At 38.4% G+C, this 23380-nt stretch overlaps 1 protein-coding gene across 2 annotated transcripts in view; it reads right to left on the bottom strand.

The window, feature by feature from the left end:
• Positions 1326 to 23380, bottom strand: part of PREX2 (phosphatidylinositol-3,4,5-trisphosphate dependent Rac exchange factor 2) — a 283847-nt gene continuing 261792 nt past the window's right edge. For both annotated transcript variants that reach the window (XM_021089269.1, XM_013996689.2), the window contains exons 38-40: positions 20723 to 20825; positions 13362 to 13429; positions 1326 to 6835 (exon numbers count right to left, since the gene is read on the bottom strand). In XM_021089269.1, coding sequence (XP_020944928.1) covers positions 6790 to 6835; positions 13362 to 13429; positions 20723 to 20825 — 217 coding nt within the window. In that variant the 3' untranslated portion in view covers positions 1326 to 6789. The remainder of the gene's footprint in view (positions 6836 to 13361; positions 13430 to 20722; positions 20826 to 23380) is intronic.

Here is a 23380-nt window from a genome sequence, read left to right on the forward strand (position 1 = left end):
AATATTGTTAAAAATGACTGTACCATTACAAGGCAATCAAGAGATTCAATGCAAATCCTGTCAAATCACATTCACAAATCTTTTTTTAATATATAAAGAACTTTATATTTCAAAAATATAAAGGAGCAAATGCAATAAAACATGTGAGCATCTAAATAGACAGTTCATAGAAATCATTATATTAATAGCCAAACATACACAAAAAAAGCTCAACATAATCAGTTATTACATTCATGAATCTTTTTTTTTCTTTTGTTTTTTCTAGGGCTGCACCCGCGGCATATGGGCATATGGAGGTTTCCAGGCTAGGGGTCTAAATCGGAGCTGTAGCCACCAGCCTACATCACAGCCACAGCAACGCCAGATCCGAGCCGGGTCTGCGACCTACACCACAGCTTATGGCAAAGCTGATCCTCAACCCACTGAGCAAGGCCAGGGATCGAACCTGCAACCTCGTGGTTCCTAGTCAGATTCGTTAACCACTGAGCCACGAGAGGAACTCCACATTCACAAATCTTAATCCTAGATTGATCTACTTACCATCTCTCCAAAATATCTGGCACATTTGCATCTCTGTGCATGTATTCATGTTGCTCTCACTGACAAGATTGCATTCCCTTCTTCCACTGTTTAATCTTACACATTCTAAAAGCTGACTGAGCCATCTCACATTATTTTGGTATTGTTGGGTCACTCTTCCCTTTCTAGACTGTAAACTCTACATGCACAATAGCCATATATGTTTCTAAGGACTAAATATCCAGCTTAGCAAAGTATTTGATAAGTTATTCCCAGGTACCCAATAAAGAGATGTTGGATTGCATCTAAATTCTTTGAGTTTCTATAGTACACATTTCTCATTGTCTTACCTCTTATTCTGTATTAGTGTGTATTGCCTTATGTTGGTAGGTACCATTTTAGTTTGTGTGCTGTGTTAATCATCTATATATACCAAGTTCTTTAACTGCAGAGTTTGAGAATTACATGCATTTAATAACACTCTCAGCAACTAGGATAGAGGCTTATCCATAATAGGTCCTGAATAAACCTGGATGGATTGGCTAGTTAATTTAGGGAACAGCACAGACTCTTTCTTATCTTCCATGAAGCCCTCCTGCCCACATTTAGCTTTTCCTAGCAGTTTCTGTCTCTTCAACTCACCTTGCTTCATATTTGTAGATGTGTTTCACAGGTTTATCAAGTTTCTTCTATTGAGCTTGTGAATTCTTAAAGGGTGAAAAGCTCTGTTTCATGAATATTTTTATATCGTAAACAGATGAGAACATAATAGGAATTGGTTAAATTTAAATGGATAGAAACTGAAATGGTCATACTACATTTCACTTTATTATTTTTGACATTTATGGTACAATGTTACTATTCTAGTATTTTATGCAGACAAAAATACATGATATAAAACACATAACACACTTGATCTGTTTTAACCATACATAAAATACCGAGTGACTGAAACTATGTTACATGTATATTTTACAAAGGAAAAAAAACCAGACTACTCTAATAACACATTCAGATGACATTTGTCATTACATTTTGGGTGTTATGTAATGTTAAATATGGATATATTCAGAAGAATCACTATTTATAGAACCAATCTGATATTTAAATGTTCAAAATAATGAATACTGTATAGATGAATACTTATAAAAATATTTTTAAACAAAAAGCTATATTCTACTTATTTACTTGGCAGTTACAAAAATATATATTCATCTGAAATGCTAGCAAATTTGCTTGAGGCATTAGATACTCAGATTTAAATGTATATTTTCTAGAGCATTTTACCAACTTAGTATTCTTGACTTCACACAGTATATATACCTACGTGATATTAGAACAGGTTTGTGTTACAAATAATAATGTCATTCCAAGTAAAAGACACAGGAGATTAACAAAGAGGCGATACTATGAAGATTTTCAAACCGAATATATCCAAAGCATAAATGAAGCCCACTGGCTGTGGCTTTTACAAAGTGAATTCTCAAACATGTTTGTTGAATGAATACATGAATGAATAACATTTATTCTGTTATTTGCACTCCAAATTAGCTATCCAAAGCTTTCCATTTCTACTAGAATTATCATTTACAAATTCAACAATTTTGTTCTTAATCAGCTACTTCATCTGATGGCAAAACCAGGTAAACTGATTCTAGACAGAGTAAGAAACTAGTGTCAATGATCAAAAATTGGCCTATCGGGTACACTTATGGCATATTTAAACAAGACATTCAATATATTGAACAACTCTCTATTTCATACCTTCAGACAGAACAAGACATAAGAATCTAAGTAAGTAATTTTTATAATGTATTATTGTAAAAAATGATATAAATATGTGAATATAAAATGTGTATGAATATATATATATATATATATATATATATTAGTACACCTAGTAGACTTCAGACATCTCTTCTCAGTAAGAGAAGCAAGCAATCCTGAGTGAAATAGGCCATGTTTCTGTGTAGCAAGGCTTGGCAATACAAATACTGAGATCACTGGTAAAAGCAAAGCTTTAAGCAGCAAAATTTTTCTAAAACAAGAGATTTACCATACTAACTATTATGGAATTGCAGCACCTACAAGGTTGTGGCCACTGTTTATTAAAGGAATAAGCCTGAGGCCATTCTTGGCCCAGTTGCCCACTGAAATTTTAGCTCTACCTTGTCAGTAAAACTTTTCTGAGGCTCTCATCCCTAACACTGCAACAACTTGACAAAATACAGAATATTTGTCTTAATTGAAGTTCAGGTCATCCTACACCATTTTCAAAGCTTTGCCTTCATACTTAGGCAGGACAAATTGACAGTTTCTTCAGCACACTGGTTAATACACACACACATGTTAATGAAATAACTACTACTAACTTTGGGAAAGTAATTGAGCTATAACTTTGCATGATAATCCACTTAAAAATAAGCCTTTAAAAATGAAACATAGTTTTTAAAAATTCAGAAGCAATTTAGTCACATGGTAAAGTTAGTACCTAGAGCTACTAAAAAAAATCTAAAAATGACCTTTTAAAGTCAAGGTAAATTAAAATGACTTAAGGTTAGTCATTTTAAATTTCAATATTATGTTTTACTGAAAATATACCTGAATAAAAATATGCTCTCTAGTCTGTATTACATCATGCTATACAGGAAAAGAGCTATGCAAACAAATGAAAGAATACTGTAGTATTTTAATTACAAATTTATTATTTTCATTTATCTAGAATAACTCACTGGAATGCTCCCCAGTCAATAAACATGGATTTTGCTGACAAAAAAGTGTCCAAAGGTTGAAAATAGATTGTTTTCTTAAATTTAAGAGTTAATATGTTTCTCAGGGTTGTTTTTTTACCCATTCATTTTCTTGGCTTTTACAGTTAGTGCCAAGGTCCATATCACATCACTTAAATTTATCATAAAATTTAAATTAATAGAGTCAGAACCAATATAATTACAACATCATATATATTAGAGCATCATGAGAAATTAACCTAATTTTAGATTGAACACTGTTGCTGCAAGAATGGCCACTGAACACACAGGGAATCTCAGCCATTGGAAGAATGTGATTTAAAAAGACAGAATATAGTATGAGACTTCTAAATAGGGATATTGGTTCATAAAATAAAGCTTACACTCTAAATTCAACACTACATACCCAATCTAAGTAGAAACTAGTACAAAAGTTCTTTCCTCCCTCTCTCCTCCTTCTCTCTCTTTTCTTTTCTTGCTTTCTTTCTTTCTTATTCAATGTAATAGAAATAGATGCAAAATTCTACTCTCTTCAAATGAGTCATACTTTTAATATTATATTTTGTAATATTTAATGAGTAAACTTTATAAGACATGATGGGATGTTGATTTATAGACTATGAATTACTAGTTAACAAGTATTGATGCATCAGGTCCCATAATAAGAGCCAAAATTTCTAGGTGTGACCTTCCCTTTTAGTGGAGAGATGCAGACATCCAAACTGAGAACTTTAAAGTCGGCAGAACTTAGGCAACTGCCAGCAGGTTTGGTAACATTTAAAGGTACACTGGTTGTAGAGGAAACGTGAGCATTTAGGTAAACCCATTGTAAAAACTCAAGTTAAATGTCTAATGTCACACAGAAATACACCATGGTATTAAAGAGCTGTTTTTATTCATTTACCCATTTGAAATTTTTACTGTTACCACTGTTATGAATCATAGTCAAATTTTGTACAATGTACTATTCCAGACTTGCAAAACGTATCAAAAACTGTTACCTTCAACAACGAGAAAAATATTTTTTTTAGATTGCAGTCGGATTGGGTTACCTTGTGTGTATACAGGATGGTAAACGGCCCAGGAAAGCCTAGGATTTTCATATATTAAAGGCATTTTACATATTTCCATTCACTTTTTTCTTTATAGAAGATGTATAATTTAATGGCAACACACCCCACATAACTCCAACTTAACTAACAAGTAATTGGCAGTATTACAACTTTTCCCACATTAATAAGGAAAAGAAGCACAGAGTTCTAAGAAGGCAGGATCACTGGGCTCAAATCCCAATTCTACCGCTTATGGGTCACATGATCTTGGGTAAGTCACTGGACCATTCCCTGCTTCAGTTCCTCTACTGTAAAATGAGGGTGATGCAAAAAGCATCACCTCAAATCATCGTTATGCGGATTAGAAAAGCAATAGCAACAAAGCATAGATAAAGTATCTGGAGGTGGTACTTCGCATGTAGAAATTACGTAGTGTTTAGTTACAGTTTTTATAGCAAGAAGAAAAAGTCATCACTAACTTTTGAGCTTTTAATAAGTGCCAAGCACTCTGATAGATGCTACGTCTGCACCATGTTTAACCCTTAAAATAGTACTAAGCACATCCTAATACATAGAGCTTATTAGGTCTTTAAAATATGCTAATTTACAAATACTACAAAAGCAGCTAATTTCCCCCATGAAACGGCAAAGGATGACGGCAATTTTTCAGTAACCCCTTTATTAGAGGCCTCTAATAAAGAATGTTCCTTCCAGGGTGGTGATTATAGAGCAGTAACGACAACATGAAAAAGTACGGGCTAGTTAATCAGTTTTGCTCACTCATTAGCCCTGCATTAAATGTAATTGAATTTTCAGTACAGGATAATCACAATTTACTCATTTCATGGATCTTCATGATCACTTGCAATAGTATCAAAAATGTTAAACCCCTGAAAGCTAAGAATATATTTAATGCAGATATTTATATTAAGGTCATATCTTCATTAAATTCAAATGTTCATCTTTTTCTCTGAAAACTCTGATGTTGGTTTCTTTATTTTTCATTACAGATATGGAATTATCATGAACGTCTTAAGTGCTTCTGTGCCAAATAACATTTATCATTACCTTGACCAGAATATAAACACCTCATACATAGGTAATGCAGTATTTCCATTATTCAATACACAACTGCTAGTCATGAACGTTTTTAAATAATAGTTTGAAAACTATTATCACATTTCTTAAATTAAATCAAATAATGGCTTGTATATACTTCAGTTAGGAAAAGCATTTCACTTACGAAATTAATCTATATCCACGTAAATATCACAATCACTGGAAGGGCACTTTGTTTTAAAAATTATAGGTTAAAAATCAATATAATTGTATTCACTATGCTAAAAATGTTATTTTATCAATGTAGAAAGGATAAACATTATGTGTACTTTAGAATGAAAACAGAATACACCTACTCATTTCATAAATTATCGAGGTTTCTAATAGTCCTTTTAACGCTCAACAAATAAAGCTTTATTTTCTCATCTTATATATATATAAGGTATATATATATATACCTTGACAGAAAAATATTCAGAATAGTGTATTGTCTTAAGAGACTGACATCTCATGTGAAAGCCTTAATAAAATTAAGAGTTTTAGGTATCTTTCAAAGTTAAAGGTTGCCATTTCTTGTAGGCTTGTTTCCCCCCCTTCCCCCCAGTCTTCTTTCCCTCCCACCCCAGTCCCCTGCCTCTTCCCATCGCCTGAACACTTAGGCCACAGCATCAGTGCGCATGCCCCAAGAAAGCCACGCCCACTTCAGGGACCAAGGACAGCATCGGTTCACCGGCAATGTCTAGGAGCCTTGTCCACGAGCCAGCGTGAAGATTACCTGAAGGCCGAAAGAGGAAGGTCTTGCTGGAGGTCTCAGTCGGCTCTCTTCTCCTCTACTAAGAAAGACTCTCTTACGAAGAGTGAATCATACTCTTTGCCTTTCACCCACCAACTACTTTCTTGGGTGCAAGTGGGCGACTGAAAACCTGTAACACTCGGTTTCCCTGGTCTGTAACATTTTTAATGAGATGATTTGGAAAGTGTGCCCAGGTTTCTTCAGTGACAGACTTCTTCAAAGGGATCTATCCCTCATTACATGTTCCATTGGAGATGATGAAAGCAAACACAATACAGTAACTTCAACACATGGGAAAGGAGACACAATGGTAAATGTTTTAGTGCTGATATTTTTAAAACAATCTCCAGGGATGAATTTTTACCAACAAAATGAATAATACATGTCAACCTACAGTAAGGTCAGTTTGGGAAGCTGAATTGTTTGAATGGACTCCTATCCATTTCCAGCACAACTATCTAAGCACAAGCTGAACATGAGTTATTTACTCCATGATAAAAGATTTAGAGGAAAAAATCCATTTCTTGATGTTGGGTGAAGAATGTTTAGCCAGGATGTCCGTGGTCTAGTCCAGTGTTCAGAAGCTTCTGCTCGCCTGGTCCCTTGGGAATTTTCTTCATTCTTCTCCGACTGGGGGAGGCGGCTCGCATAGCTTGTACAGCCTAGAAAAGGCATGAGAAGGTGTGACAGTGGCCTGGTGTACTGACATTGAGTGAGATATTTTTATTGGTATAACAAATAAGTTGACAATCATTTCTTGGTTTGGAAGTCAGTCATGATCAAATTGCCCATGGTACTAAAAAATGGCATATGCATTAGCAAACGCAACAGATCGGTTCTGCTATTGCAAAACACCAATGTCTCTTTGCACATCTAGATGACTACTGATTAGGTAGAGGTGCCATTTTTACACCAGCTGCTTTTGATCCTGTGCTGCCAACCTGGGCTATTCACCTTGCTTGTAGCAAAGTGATTCTCTGAATTCTAGTAGATGATAATTACCCTCCTGTCTATCACGATGATCTTCAAGTAAGATAGCATCTATTTGCACAGGGGTTACTGATTTTCTAACTCATCTTAGAAATCTGCTTCATTTTGTACCATCCCGGTGGTGCTGGCAATTGGTCATGGTTAGGCTGATGTGCCAGAGTCCCAAGGCCTGAATACTAAGGGCACAATTAGCCGGTGTTTTCTAAGGAATACTTGCCCAGCTCTGCCCACACTGTCACTCATGTGTCATAAGAGTTAGGTGGAGATTAAAGTGGGCCAAGGAATCCATTTGAACTGGTGGAGATGCCCTGAGATGCTCTCTCTTTGCATCCCAGGTCTAGTTGTTTGAAACCATAAAGCATGAAGGCAGAGCTCAAGGGACTGAACCAGGAGGATTATACAAGTTCTAGTGCTCCATTTTCTTTTGAATGGTTGAACAAACAAAGGGGGCTGTAACAGCTGCAACAGTGATACTCAAGGCACACCCATTTTAAGGAGGGACCTGAAAGAATACCAGCCAATGTAACACAGCCAGCCGTAAGCCTATTCTCCTCCATGATACCACATTGGAGTGGCCACATTGTTCCTACTCCACAGTCTGATGATGGAAAGATATCAGGTGCAGATCTCAACTTTTCTCTGTTTTAAAAGCACAGATGAATTTAAATGTGTTGACAACTTGAGCAAATTTGAAATTTCCTCTCCTTTCAACATTTAATCCCATGGTCACTCTTAAGTCAAAGGGGAAGGGGAGAATATGGGCTAGAAACCTCATTAACAAGATGAACTTTCCTATGCTGGAAACACAGAGAGGACATTGTTGCCTTTGGAGTCTGGAAGGTGGACAGTACTTTATATGTCATCTTCATGGAAGAAAATGAATACCAAAATAAGAACATCTCACCTCAGAAAAGCTTATTCCGTCCTTTCCAGAGAAAAGAATACATTAAATTCAGCTGATAGACTTCAAAGCTGCTTTTGCAGCTGAAGGATATGGTGTTGTTTGAAATTGCATTCCTAGAGCTGGAATTATAGATGATAGCAAAGTTCTTTTCCTTTTTAATTTCTATCATTTTATTTCCCTGACAGTGCTGCCTAAAGAGTGAAAGGGCACAGTGGCCTTACTCAGAACAGGACCACTAAGCTGGATGGCAAAGTCTTACCCCATGAGATCTGGGCTGAGTCGTCATATCCTGTGATCTTGCAGCACACGTTTCCATGTGACATAACTAAGACTGGGAAGAGAAGTCTCTGAAATGTCCATCTCACAAATTGGAGCCCAGGCTACTCCCTGTGGTCAACTAATGAGATAATAGTTCTGGGTACAGTGCAGCTGGGCAGATTGAGCTTTTGTGAGGCTTCTGGAAGGGACTCAGGGTTATCTGAGTTCAGACCCATTTTTTAATGGAAATTGTGGGGCTTTGGGAATTTGGAACAGGCAGATGAAGTTGGGAAGTATAATGCAATAGGTAAGAGATGGACCTTGGCTCTGTGCTGAGGCATTTGTTTTTGGTAGCTGAACAGTTAGGTAATGGGAGGCCTTTGCTGGACATTTTGAAGACCTGCACGAAAAAGGTGTGTTTCTGGCTCCACTTTCTTCTTTTTCTGTTGGGCTGAGGCAGCCATCCTGGAGCTGGTATTTCCAGCCTAAATCCAAACTAGCAGAGAGTAGACCTTTCAAACTTCAGCCTACAGATCATGCCCTTCATCTTTCTAGATGGCCCAAATAAAAGCTGTACTGAAGGAGGTCAGAAAGTAAATGCCTCTCTTGAAGGCTAAAGTAACGATACTCTGTCCCAAGGCAACTCTCCCCATTTTACAGATAAGAAAACTGTCTCAGAGAATATACATAACTTGGCTAAATAAGGTCATGTAGCAGGAGCTGGAACCCCAAATCATTTTTTCACTTTTAACCACTACAGTATGCTGTCTCCCAATTATGCAAATAAAGAAAATCAAATTTTTAGGACCCAATAGTTTCCAAAGAGTGTAACATAATAGAAAATAAGACCAGTGCACCATTACATCTGGAATGTAATACTTGGTTATTGGTTAAGATACTCTGGCAAGCCAAAGTATGTTAGTAAGAATGAAGAGGGATATAATCTGTACCACCCACAAGAGCATCTCCACATAGATGGCCCATTATGTCTCGGTTGCAGTATCTCCAAGTCCAGCTCATCACTTTTTCCTGTGCATGCTCTTTTTCCTGCATCTACTATCTCAGTGACTAGAACCTTCACCATTGTCATACAAGATTTGGTGGTCATTCTAGAATCTTCCTTTCCACTAACCCCATGCATCCAGTTAGTGTCCAAAGACTTTTATTTCTGTCTTTTCTTAATTGAAGTATAGTTGATGTATAACACTGTGTTAGTTTCTGGTTTACAGCAAAGTGATTCAGTTATACATACATATATACATACATATGTATGTGCGTGTGTGTATAGTTTTAATATTCTTTTCCATTATGATTTATAATAGGGTACTGAATATAGTCCTCTGTGATATACAGTAGGACTTTATTATTCATTAATTATGCCTTCTAAATATCTCTGGAATCCACCCTCTCATCTTCATCCTCAATAATAGAATGATCTCCTTTGATCTGAGCTGTCCTAAAAGGTGGCCTCCTAATATTGCCAGACATAAATTCTAAAACCCAAATCTTCCAGAAAGAAAGACTGTTTTTTAATGGTTCCTTATGGTCTCCAAGTTAAAATCAAAACTCTTCAATATGTAACACAAGTTCCTTCCTGATAAAGCCCCTGCCTATATCTTCAGCAGCACTTTGCATCATTGTTACATCAAATTCAAGCATTGGTCATAGAGATCTAGGTGTAGTTCTCAGATTGTGATGTGTTCTCTAGGCACTGGTGCCACTGCATTAGCTGAGGAATACCTCTTTTACCATGCTGACTAGCCCAGGAATTCCCTGCAACCTCTCCACTCCATCCTTAGGCTGAGTTATGTGTCCCTTCTCTGTGTTCCGATGGTAATCTGTGCTATTTATGTCATAATTCTTTTTTTTTTTTTAAGTGAAGTGTATCTGCTTTACAATATTGTGTTAGTTTCAGGTGTATAGCATAGTGATTCAGTATTTTTGCAGATTATATTCCATTATAGGTTACTATAAGAAAATGGGTATAGTTCCCTGTGCTATATAATAAATCCTTATTGTTTATCTCTCTTATATACAGTAATTTATATCTGTTAATCTGGTAACCTTATTTTGTCTCTCCTTGCTTCACTCTTCTCTTTGGTAATCACAAATTTGTTTTCTATGTCTGTGAGTCTCTTTCTGTTGTTTTTTTTTTTTTTTTTTGTCTTTTGTTGTTGTTGTTGTTGTTGTTGCTATTTCTTGGGCCGCTCCCGCGGCATATGGAGGTTCCCAGGCTAGGGGTTGAATCGGAGCTGTAGCCACCGGCCTACCCCAGAGCCACAGCAACGCGGGATCCGAGCCGCATCTGCGACCTACACCACAGCTCACGGCAACGCTGGATCGTTAACCCACTGAGCAAGGGCAGGGACCGAACCCGCAACCTCATGGTTCCTAGTCGGATTCGTTAACCACTGCGCCACGACGGGAACTCCCCCCTTTCTGTTTTATATACACCTTTACTGCATTATTTTTCAGATTCAACACATAAAGTGATATCATAGAGTATTTGTCTTTCTCTAACATTTCACTAAGCATAATATTCTCTAGAAATGGAAGGATTTCATTCTTTTTGATAGCTGAGTAATACTCCATTATATATATATACACCACATCTTAATTCAGTTGTCTGTGGATGGGCTGTTGAATTGCTTCTGTTGTAGGTACTGTAAAAAATGCTGCTATGAACCCCGGGAGGTATGTATCTTTTTGAATTCATGTTTTCATTTTTCCCAGATACATACCCAGAAGTGGAACTGCTGGGTCATATAGTAGTTCTCTTTTTAGTTTTCTAGGGAACTTCTCCATAGTGGCTGCGCTGTCATGATTCTTATCACACACACACACACACACACACACACACACACACACACACACACACACACACACGATACTATTTCCATTATATTGAGTTGTTGCTCAATGACACCTCACTGACTGGTAGAGGGGAGTATGTCTTTATCCTTAGCTTTTAACAAAGTGCTTGACACCTACAGAGACACAGCCTAAATTCAGTATCTGTTTGCTGAGTAAATTAAAAAAAAGAAAAGGCAGTAAATGGAGAAAGGAAAAGCATGATAGAGACTGGTTGGGGATTTGAATCAAATTCTATGTCTGTCAGAGACAGCAAATTTTATCTCCATGAAGATGTTTCCAGAAACATTACCCCAGACTTGCTGAGGGATGGCCTGGCCTTGAGGGACAAGTGTGTTCTGTGATTCGCTGTCTTTGGGGCAGGAATCCTGGTTTCTGGATGGGAGGGATCCCAGAGGCTCTGGAGTCCTTAACCCTCTCTGTGCCTGTACAGCACGCTTCTCCCATTCTCCCTTTTCTGTGGTTACGTTTCACTCATTCCTCTTTAACTGAAAGTTCCTTGTGGGCTGGAACTATTTCTATCCTCTCATTTCTTAGGCCTTCAATAAACATTTGTACTATGAATGAAAGAATAATTAAAACTGAAAAATTACTCAGGATTTCTCTCTCAGGGCTGTTACCCCCTTGCAAAAATAGATCAATTTTAGAGCTAGCACTTTGTATTGTGTTTCAAGTGTTTTAACCATAAACTGATAAAGAAAAAAAGTGAGCTCATCAGTTTCTTTTTCCCAGATTGAGCCTGCATATTGGTTTATTGATCAGGATGCTTAAGTCTTATCCATACTGTTTATTAGTGTTTATAAGCTCCAGGAGAGAAGACCTTGCTGAGCCATTTCTTGTTTTCTTATGGGAATTTTAAAGCTTCACTGGGTTTATTATCCAAATATACCATGTCTGTTCAAGATGCTGGAGAGAGAATGCCTATGTGAAATGATTCTTAGTCACAGAGAGTCTTAGATTCTAATCTAATCAACTATGAACGATGACATTAACAAGACTAGAGGATTAAATAGAGTTAGGAGTCAGCACTAAAAATAAATGCAATTAGAACATGAGTGCTCCATCCATCTTCAGGGGGAAAACATGTTTTCTCTTTTGAAAGTACTTTCACTGCCAACATGGTTTTTCAGAATGAAAGAGAACTTCATAAATGCTGTGGTCATCATTCCTACTCTGGTAGCTGCTTTGTCATAGAAACAAAGAGTGTCTTATCTGTGACAGTGCTTGGAGGAGGCTACTTTTTGTTAAAATGCAAATGTATAAAAATAATCAAACATAAAGAAATTATTTAAATTTGCCCTACTTCAAGATAGATGGTTGCCTATCCTAATGTCACCAGGGAAATAAATGAACACTCCTTTGATGGCTGTTCCCATGTTCATTTATTTTAAAAGTGGATTCAAGTCCTTTTTTATGATGATATATGCACTGTGAACATTTGGTGGGATGACAAACAAAAGGCTCATTCATTCATTGATTCATTCATGTATTCTTGAAATCAGTTCAGGCAGTCTATGTAGGCACTCTGTAGGCACTGCGATGAGCTATGAATAAAATCCAAAAAGAATATTCCCTGACTCTAAAGAAGTCATATCCAGGTTGGGCAGAGAGCCAGGTGACAAGACATGGCAATACCATCAGGGCCATAATAGATCAACATACAAGATGCAAAGGAAGCACAAACAGGAAGGAAACTCAACCAAACTTCAAGGAGAAAATAATATCTAAATGGGGTTTTGTGGTTAAAACAGTAGTTTTTCATACAGACACAAATGGAAGAGGCACTCATGCCAGAGGGAACAGCATGTGTGGTCACAGAAATATAAATGCAAATAGCATTTCAGTGGTTTGGTGCAGCTCGAATACAAATTTTAGCAGGAACTGTAGGGGCCTTTGTTTTTGAATTCATGCTGGAATGTGCAAAATAGAATAATGTTATGAGTTCTACCTGCTCCCTCTAAGTTGGCTTCACCTAAAATTTCACTTAATCTGAGAGCATTTAAGCCTATTCAGATTCAAACACAATGTTTATAAGGCTGGTTTCTAGGATTATATTCAGCACTGTGCTGGGCATATCTGGGGGCAACTGCATTAGCTGTGGTGACTCTGCCTGGGAAAAGGCGCTGAGCCCTTTGGGAAACGCCAGATCTGGGGGAATCACTTACCTCGGAGCAGACTGGGGGGTCCGGTCCCTGACTCCTAAATTCTTTGCTGTGTTCTGAACTCTTGCTCCCTGAAAGAAATAAGAACAATCACTTTTAGCTCTTCCTTTATTAATAATTATTTAACATACCATTAACATTCGAGTGTAGAATACAGGTTTCAACAGTGTATTGAACATCAAGAGAAATGGGGTGCGAAGAAAGAAATCATCATCTGAGCATTTTCAAAATTAACGCTTTTAAGAATCAAAATACACGGAATAAATTGTTTCAAAGGATTGATAATTTATTTCAAAAGCACGGAAATCATTTCGAAATAAGTTCAAATGACAGCTTCCTGTTCACTACCTCATCCATATCTGCATTCAATATTTAAGCAATGAAGAGTTAAGACACTGAAAATAGGAACTGAGCAGCCTAGACATATCCACTCTGGGTCCTCACGTTCATGGAACAAAAATCACAGCACTCTCACATGCATGCAGCCTGTTTTGTCCTTAGCTGAATAGATAGTTATTTTAAACTTCATAGTATTTATCAAGAAAATATTTCCTTAAGTAGTTTAAAGCAATTTCTGGACAAAGCATGTGCATGTGGATCTTTGAAATGTAAGCATTGGGCCTGAAAGTTGATAGTACAAAGATAACGCGCTTTAGCAATGAAAACGTTTTTTGCAAATCTTTCAAGTTCATGAATATTCATTGTTCAGTTCCTAATGGGAATGGGTTACTACACAGAAGCAAACACCAGGGTTTGGGGCTGAGTATAAAGGGAGGAGAGTTACTTAAAAAAAACCCCTCAAACTCTCTCCTGCTACCAAATTCTGATGAATGGGAAGCGACAAAAAGAAAAGGAGAAAAGAAAGAAAAAGAAAAGAATACAGTCAGAGTTCCCATCGTGGCTCAGTGGTTAATGAATCCGACTAGGAACTGTGAGGACTCAGGTTTGATCCCTGGCCTCACCCAGTGGGTTGAGGATCTGGCGTTGCCGTGAGCTGTGGTGTGGGTTGCAGACACCGCTCGGATCCCTTGTTGCTGTGGCTGTAGTGTAGGCTGGTGGCTACAGCTCCGATTAGACCCCTAGCCTGGGAACTTCCATATGCTGCGGGTGCGGCCCTAGAAAAGACAAAAAAAAAAAAGAAAAAAGAATGCAGTCTCTCAAGGTGGACCAGATAAAGGAAAGCAAATAGGGAAAAGGGGGTGGGGTGGGTGTGGTAAAAAGACAGATGGGAAGGAATTTAGGAATGCAATTAATCAGGCTTTTGTTTTTTTTTTTTAAACCTCCTTATTTTGAAGTAATTTTAGACTCAGAAGAAAGTTTACAATCAATCAGAACAGAGATGGCACATACTTCACTTACTAGGTTAAGCTCTCTCTAACGGCAACCCTTCATTGATCATAGTGTGATGATCAAAACCAGGACATGCTATTAGCTGCTCTGCCCATCTTATTCATATTTCACCATTTCCCCCAACTAATGGCCCCTCTTCTATCCCAGAATCCAATCCAGGACCCCACACCACACTGTCTCCATGGTCTCTTCCAATCTGGGACAATTCCTGACTTCCTTGGTCTTCCATGACCTTAATATTTTGGATGAGTACTGGTCATTGTGTCACTGTTTTGCAGAATGTCTCTCAATTTGGGTTTGTCAGATGTTTTCTTATAATGAGATAAAGGATATGTGTGTTGGCAAGAAAATCACAGAAGCGATGCTGTGCCTTCTTAGTGCATTTTATCACTGATGCTGATCACCATCACATCACATGATGTCATTTAATATCTCACCAATTGGTTAAGGTGGCGTTGGCCAGACTGTTCCACTGTAAAGTCACCACCTTTCTTTTTCTAATTAGTAAATATGTTGTAGGAGATCCCGTGAGACTATGTCCATATCCTGCTTGTCTTCAAACTCTGCTCATTGATTTTAGCTTCTATTGGTTGCTCTTGCCCAAAACAATACTACTACAGTGCTTGCGAACTAGGACGCTTCTATAAAGAAGGGTTATATCTTCTCCCCAAAGTACCTATTCAAGTATTTATTTAACTCAATATGGATTCATGAATATTTATTTTATCCCATGAGTTACAACCCAACGTTTTAATGATTAATCATGTTTTGTCGTTCAGATTGTTCCAGTGTTGGCCACCGGGAGCTCCCTTGGTTTGCTTCTTGTGTCCTGATCACGCAACTACCGTCATTTTTGAGTCCTTATGTATTTTCTGGTCCCTCAACACGTTCCAGGGTTATCTTTCCCATCTCAGCTTGGAATTAACCACTTCTCCAAGAACCCCTGACTCTTCTGAATGGAGAATGATATTCAGAAGCCAAGATTTGGACATTCATTTCTACTCCTGATGTGTAACCACTTCTAGGTCTCCTTGTAGGCTGAGGTGGTTGACAAATGTGAACTTACTCAAACATCTATATTTATTTCCACATCTGTCTATATCTGTGTGAGTATGTGTGTGTATGTTTGTGTACATACCCATCAGCTCAAGCTGATATTTCTGACTCCAATCCAATGCCACAGGGTTCATTCTGAATCTCAGCCTTCTCCTTTGCCTTATTTGTAACTTTCTCAGAAACTGGATTCTCATTATTCACAACATACTGACTTATTTGTTAACTCCTACCAAAGACATAAACTAGATTTAAAATTTCTAAATCATATCCCCATAAGAAAGAGATTTACTAACTAGAGTAAAATATCTGTGTAGAATTCTTTGTCTTTAGTCTCATAATATTCAATGGTGCATAGAAAGATTTTTGTTTAAAAGGTTTCAGATAAAATTGAAGCTCATCAAGCTGAACACATGTCCTGGTAGATTCATGTGGAATTCAGCCATATAATTCTTTCTATATTCAATATGCCTGTGACTTAAATTTTTACACCTCGTTCATGTTTTCCCTCTACTAAACACCCTCTCAGTCCTCTTCCCTACCTGTCTGCATCACATTCATCTTCCAAGGCCCGAATTGAATATTGTCTGAGCTAATAATTGACTGGACATTCACTCTATCAGGTCTGTTCTAAATGCATTCAGTATGCAAGCCTCACAAGAACACTAGGAAGCAACTATCATTATCATCTTTGTTTTAATGATGAGGAAACTAAGTAACAGAGAAGCTAAGAGTCTTATCCCAGACTAGGATTCAAGCTGAGGCCGCCTGGCCCTAGGATCTGTGCTCTTGGCCACTATCACATATTTTTTTTCTGCATGAAGCCTTTTTCCAGTTCTCCTAGTTAGAGCTCATTTATTGAATAAATATCATTTAGTGTTTACTCTGTACCAAGTATTAATGTAGAGACCAGTGACACCATCGTGACATACACTTTGTGTCCCAGCTGTTTGGGGGACTAACTTTATAATTCACTCATTTACTCAATTCCCCATGTCATGTCCTGATCCACTGAGGGTGTACACTATGGAGAGCAGCGGCCTGTGGGTGTCTCATGGTGATTTTGCTTACATGTGTCCACCCTGAGATTAGGCAAAAACCACATCCTCCTCAGTCTCTGTTCTCGGTGCTCACTAATGCCCTGATACTAAAAGTAAGGAGACAGAATTCTTCAGAATTCAAGTCTTTATTAAAAAGGTCAAAGAATTGTGGGGTAGGTTTCCACCAAAGAACACTCAGAACACATCATTTCGAGGATAGGAAATTTTAAGGTTATAATGAGAGCTTCTACTGCAAACCTTCTATTAATCAGATCGGTCGGCTATGTAAAAATGCTGCCCAGGATTATCATAATCATTACCCCCAAATTGCAAGGGGCATAGTACCCTTCTTTTATATCTTTCATCTTTCCTTTCTACTCAGCCGCATACTTAAAATAACCACTCTGGTAAAAGCACCTACACAAAATCTGTACATGATAACTACACAGCTGGCCTTCCATATCCCTGAGTTTTTTGGATCTGCAGATTCAATCAGCTGGGTCACTGCTCCTCAGTTGGTTGAATCTGTAGATGTGAAACCCTCAGATATGAGGACCTGCTGTATTCATTGTATTCCTCTGCCATTTTATATAAGGGACTTGAGTATCCATGATTCGTTACCTGGGGGTGGGGGTCTCCTGGAACCAAACCAAAGAGAATACAGAGGGGTGTCTACACTGCAATTAGAAATAAGAACTGTAACACGACTGCAGTGGCTTGAGTTGTGGCCGTGATGCTAGTTTGATTGAGGGCCAGGCAGAGGGGGTTAAGGATCCAGTGTTGCCACAGCTGCGGCATAGGTTGCACTTGCTATTTGGATTCAGTCCCTGGTCCGGGAAAGTCCATATGCCGCAGGTGTGGCCATTAAGAAAAAAAAAGGACAAGAACCATAAATCATGCTGAAAAACTCCTTATTTCTAAAACCAGAAATTAGAGATCTTAGAAAACACTAGGCAAACATTCTAACCGTTCAGTCTCTGGAAAGCTGAATCTAAATGACTAAAAGACAAAAGGGTCAGAAAAAATAGATTTCTGATTCACACGTGTGGTCTAACTATTCGGATCCCAAGAGGGTAAGAGTTGGTTTGTAGATTGGACCCCAGCCATTAATCCCACTGCCTGTAACTGCTGAATCATGACAAGTGGATTGGCCGTGGAAGGAATATTGCAAAACTCTCTGCTGGGTACCAGTCCATTCCAATTTCTATAAAGAGAGGACCACCCTCTCCTGATCTTTCACAAAGAAGCAGGAATCAGGTCTGACTCAGGGCCACTTGGAGATGTCATCACTTGGGGCAGAGATACAGGCAACAAAGGAAGTTACCCATCCTAAATGTAGTTATTATCAGAAAATAGTTGGAGGGAGTGATAAGTTCAGAAAATAGTGCAGTTTAGAAATCAACTTAGCAACTTCATAACTTTTCAGTCTTTTAAAATTATATTTTATAAATATAATAATATATATTAATAATAATTAATTAAAATTATAAATTAATATACAAATATATATATATTAGCCACACCCACAGCATATGGAAGTTCCTGGGCCAGGAATGAAATCTAAGCCACAGCTGTGAACTATGCCACAGCTGTGGCAATGCCGGATCCTTAACCCACTATGCCAGGCCAGGGATCGAACCTCACTGCTGCAGAGATAGTGCTGGATCCTTAACCTGCTGCACCACAGTGGAACGCCAATATAAATATATTTTAAAGAGGTTTGAACCAGGGAAACTAAGGCCCATGAAGCCTTAGGTAATATTGTTTTTACTTTTCCATCTTTATTTTATTTCTCTCAGTTGTCAGTTGGAAGAAATTAAGGGTTTTTTTCTTTTTTTACTTTTTAGTGCCACACCCGAGGCATATGGAGGTTTCCAGGCTAGCAGGAGACTTGGAGTTCCAGCTGCCAGCCCACATCACAGCCACAGCAAAGCCAGATCTGAGCCGCATCTGCGACCTACACCACAGCTCATGGCAACACAGGATCCTTAACCCACTGAGCGAGGCCGGGGATTGAATCTGCATCCTCATGAATACTAGTCGGGTTTGTAAACCACTGAGCCATGAAGCAAACTCCAAGAAATTAAAGGTTTTGATTATTCAACTCCATAGAGGAAGAATGTATATGTAACCAACTCAGAATGACCTCTTTACCGGATTATTCTAAAAAAGGTCAATTATCAGTCCCTTAGTCTTGCCATAAACCATAATTTTGAGAAGGTTCCTCTCAGTTTTACTGAAAACTTACTCTAACAGCAATGGGGTGAAACAGAAAGGTTACTCTCCTTTTGAATGTTTTAGCACTCAGATCCCAATGCTGACATAGATAATCCCAAGTTTACTTTGATCTACTTTGTAAAACCACATTTGTATATCTACCTGAAAAATTCTTCCCAAACCTGCTGGCATTTGCACCTGTATTTGCCCTTTTCCAGCTGAACCACAGGGTGTCACGAGCTTCTTGTGGATCTGACCTTTATTTAGCAAATCCCTCTCGGATCTTGGCAGATCTCGGTTTTCAATCTTCAGCTCCGGGATTCCCAAACCGAAGCACCAATGCATGTACCTCATTTCTGCAGACCCCATGCCAGGTGCCTGCCTCTCTTAGGATGGTTTCCATGAATTTTCCTTTGGGCGCAGTTGACATTCTGTAGTGTAATCTTGGGAGCAAACCCAGAGGGATTTATATGTTTGCTTGAGAGTTCTACAGTAAGTCTTTAGGAAATAAAGTAGCTATTATTACAAAAGCATATCTTTAAATTAAGTCACTCACTACCATTGGATATTCAAACCAAATCACCAAGTGGAAAGATTTGTTAAATCAATTTTCTGAGGCAGCCCTAAGAAAAGAAGGCAGAAAAAAAAAATAAAGTTGATGTCTTTCAACTTCTTTTGTCTTCCTACTGACTTGTATCTTTTCTACTAGATTAAGCATGATTTCCTAATAATGATTACACTGGAGGTTAGTGTATTTTTATGTTTTTAATGACTCCTGAGGGCTTTAAATCCCAAATTACCACACCTAAAATACTAGTGAGCTACTGTATAGAAAGTTCATTCACTTTGTAATAGAGTGTATTCTCATCTCTAAGACCTTCGGTGTCTTTTGGTGGCATGAAGACAGTCCAAAGGCCGCTCTTCATCCTCTGAGGGCGGATTTGAGGTATTTTTTGCATGTTTTTTGTTTTCTTTTTAGGGCCGCACCTGAGGCATAAGGACGTTCCCAGGCTAGGGGTCGAATCAGAGCTTCAGCTGCTGGCGTAGGCCACAGCCACAGCAATGTGGAGTCTGAATGGCGTCGGCAGTGTACACTATAGCTCATGGCAATGCTGGATTCTTAACCCACTGAGTGGGACCAGGGATCAAACTCACATCCTCATGGATACTAGTTGGATTCGTTACCACTGAGCCATGATGGAAACTCCAAGGTATGTGTTTTATCTTCAGAATAATACACAAACTTGTTAGCATGGCATGGAAGTCCCTCTGCAATCTCCAGAAGCAGGGTAGGGCTCTCCAGTCTTTCCCCTTCTTCCTTGCCCCTCCCTGTCCCCAGTCTATTCCCCAGCCTTATTAAACCACCTGCCAGCCCTGGAAAATGCCACATACCCTTTTATCTTGTACTTCACATAGCCCCAAATCCACTCCTGCCCACTTGCCTGGTCCATTCCCCTTCCTCTTTCAGGTTACTGCTTAGACATCCCTTTTCTCGGGTTGTCTGAGTTTCGTGGGGAACCCTTGTAGAGATGTCTGCACTGCCTTCCTCCCTGGGAATCAGTGTTCCCTGTTCACCTCTTACTTCCCGATCCTGGAAAAGTGCCTGTCACAGCCAGGCATCTGTCAGACACCTGATAAATGAACCAAGGAACCTTCAAATCCAGGTCCTGGAAAACAAGGTCTTAAAACGTCCATGCGACTTACTTGCTTCCGCATCACATCGGTAGCCTGCATGATGTAGCGAGGAGGCAGTCCGTGGCTCCTGGCCAGAATGATGGCCTGCTCAAGGGTCACGCTCAGGGTGCACCTGCAGCAAAGACAATGGCAGGTCAGGTTCCACCGGGTCCCATTACAGTCAAGACAGTCTGGGTTGCTAATGAAGGATGACACATCATGCCTTCTGGGACAAGGACTCCTTTTCCCCTGGGTCTCACCCATGTGCGCATGAGGTATACATGGGAGTGAACTTCTGTTTGTTTTTCTCTTGTTCATCTGTCTTTTTTTATAGGGTCGCGGCTAAGAAGTCAGAATAGTAGAGGGAAAATTATTTTTCTTCTCCTGAATGAATTTCAAAATCAAAAAGCACCAGCCAAATTCAAGGCAACAAGACAACGAACCACTGATTTTTCTACATAGAACACCTGTTTAAAAACAGATTATAGAGGTACACCACTGGGGTATTTAAGTATTTAAATTTACTCTATTTTATTTTATTTTTCTGTTTTACGCATGTACCTGCGGCATATGGAAGTTCCCTGGCTCAGGGTTGAATTGGAGCTGTAGCTGCCAGCCTATGCCACGGCCATGGTAACACCAGATCCGAGCTGCATCTGCAACCTACACTGCAGGTTGTGGCAGCACCAGATCCTTAACTCACTGAAGGTATCTTCATGGACACTATGTCCCGTTCTTAACTCACCGAGCCACAATAGGAACTACTAAGTATTTAAATTGTATTTAAGTATTTAAATGTAAAGCAAAAACTTTAAAGCAAAGTCATAATGAACTCCATTTATGAGAGAGCACATACACAGAAAATTAAGTAGGCAGAATTATAATAAACTTTATTATCAGCTATTAATCTTTACTGATATTTCCTATAATTTAAAAGAAACGACTTCCTTAAAATTTTCATTGATGTCTACACATTGATAGTTAATATTTTTATACTGACTTATGCCTAATATTTTAGAAAAAAGTGAAATTAATGTTCATTAAGATCAGAATTTTCTTTAAAAAGTGCGTTTCTTGGACCCAATCTAAAAGACTGTGAAATTTTGAAAAGGAACTTTTAATTAGTTATTCAGCAATGTGGTGCCCAGAGCAGCCCTGAGAAAATTCAGCCTTCAGCTCCTGAATTCAGTGATGGCTGAACCTTGGTCCTTTCCCTTCCCTTGAAAGCATTCCTTTTATTTTCTTCCACATTTTTCTCTTTAGCAGCTCTTAGGGTGCTCTGAGCCCTCTATGTTTGTTAATATTTTCAGGAGCTGGTCTCTGAATTGTTTTTTAGGGGTACCTCCTGCATCCATTCCATACAAATGGTCACGCCTAAATGTCTAAAGACATTTTTTCCTAACATCTCTAGCAGCAGATTTTGTTGGACTTCATTTTTTAGTTTATCGGTATTTTGATTGTCTTTTCTCCATGTGTGCATTTACCTCTCTGTGGTCTGGCATTTTACAAGTGTATTTTTCTAGATCTGTTTAGTTTTTCTCTACCCATGAGTTCTGCAGTGCTATTGCTTATACGTGCGAAATGTCTAAGTCATTTATCTCTGGTTGTATGGCTGTACCACAGAAGTTCAGTGTACCTGGTAGATTCAGATACTGATGAATTATGGATAAGAAGAGAAAGGGACTTAAAACATTACTGCTATAATATTGGAAAGAACCTGACAAAATGGCAATTGTATTATTATACATAATTGCATTCTAAGGAGAAACATGATCAGTTCCACTGGCTGTTAAATGACGTGAAAAGCAGCTTCCTCATTAACATTACAGAGAACTCTTCAGAAAGCATTAATAACACATTCAGATGAGATAAAGTTTTGTAAATAGCTTCTAGTAGTATAGGATGTTTATAAATATTTAGTGTACGAGGAGTTTCCGTCGTGGCTCAGTGGTTAACGTATCCGACTAGAAACAATGAGGTTGAGGGTTCGATCCCTGGCCTTGCTCAGTGGGTTAAGGATCTGGCGTTGCTGTGGCTGTGGTGTAGGCTGGCAGTTACAACTCCAATTCGACCCCTAGCCTGGGAACCTCCATATGCCACGGGAGCGGCCCAAGAAATGGCAAAAAGACAGTAAATAAATAAATAAATAAATAAATATTTAGTGTAAGAATCTGATATGATATATAATTTCAGTTTACATGTACTTGTGTGCACATGCCAATGAAAGCCAAGAATTATGATTGACAGTTCATGTTTTAAAAAATCAATTTTACAAAGCATTGTCAGCTTACTCAGCAGACCATAACCTTTTTCTCCTCTTTAAGGTCTCCTCTACTGCAACTTTAAGTCCTTATTGATCCTAACATTTTAATCAATAATCCTCATGACACCAGCTGAATGAAGCTAAGAAAAAATCTTTATCTTTTTCTAATCACCCTGAAATATGTCTGTGCTTCCTGATAAAGCCTGACTTGCCCTCCTCAACTTATAAGAAACACTTACTCATTGTGGAGGACTTTCAACAGGCAGTCTATAATTTTTATCCATTTTCTTAACGTTTTTTAACTGATTTATTTCTCTCTACTTCAAGGCATAGTAAACAGCAGTAGCAAATTATCTGCCAAAGACTTTAAGGTAAACTTCAGATCAATCAATGTGGCTAGTAACATGCTCTTGGACAGGGTACCT

The sequence above is a fragment of the Sus scrofa genome, chromosome 4 (genome assembly GCF_000003025.6).
Source record: "Sus scrofa isolate TJ Tabasco breed Duroc chromosome 4, Sscrofa11.1, whole genome shotgun sequence".
Taxonomy (NCBI): Eukaryota; Metazoa; Chordata; class Mammalia; order Artiodactyla; family Suidae; genus Sus; species Sus scrofa.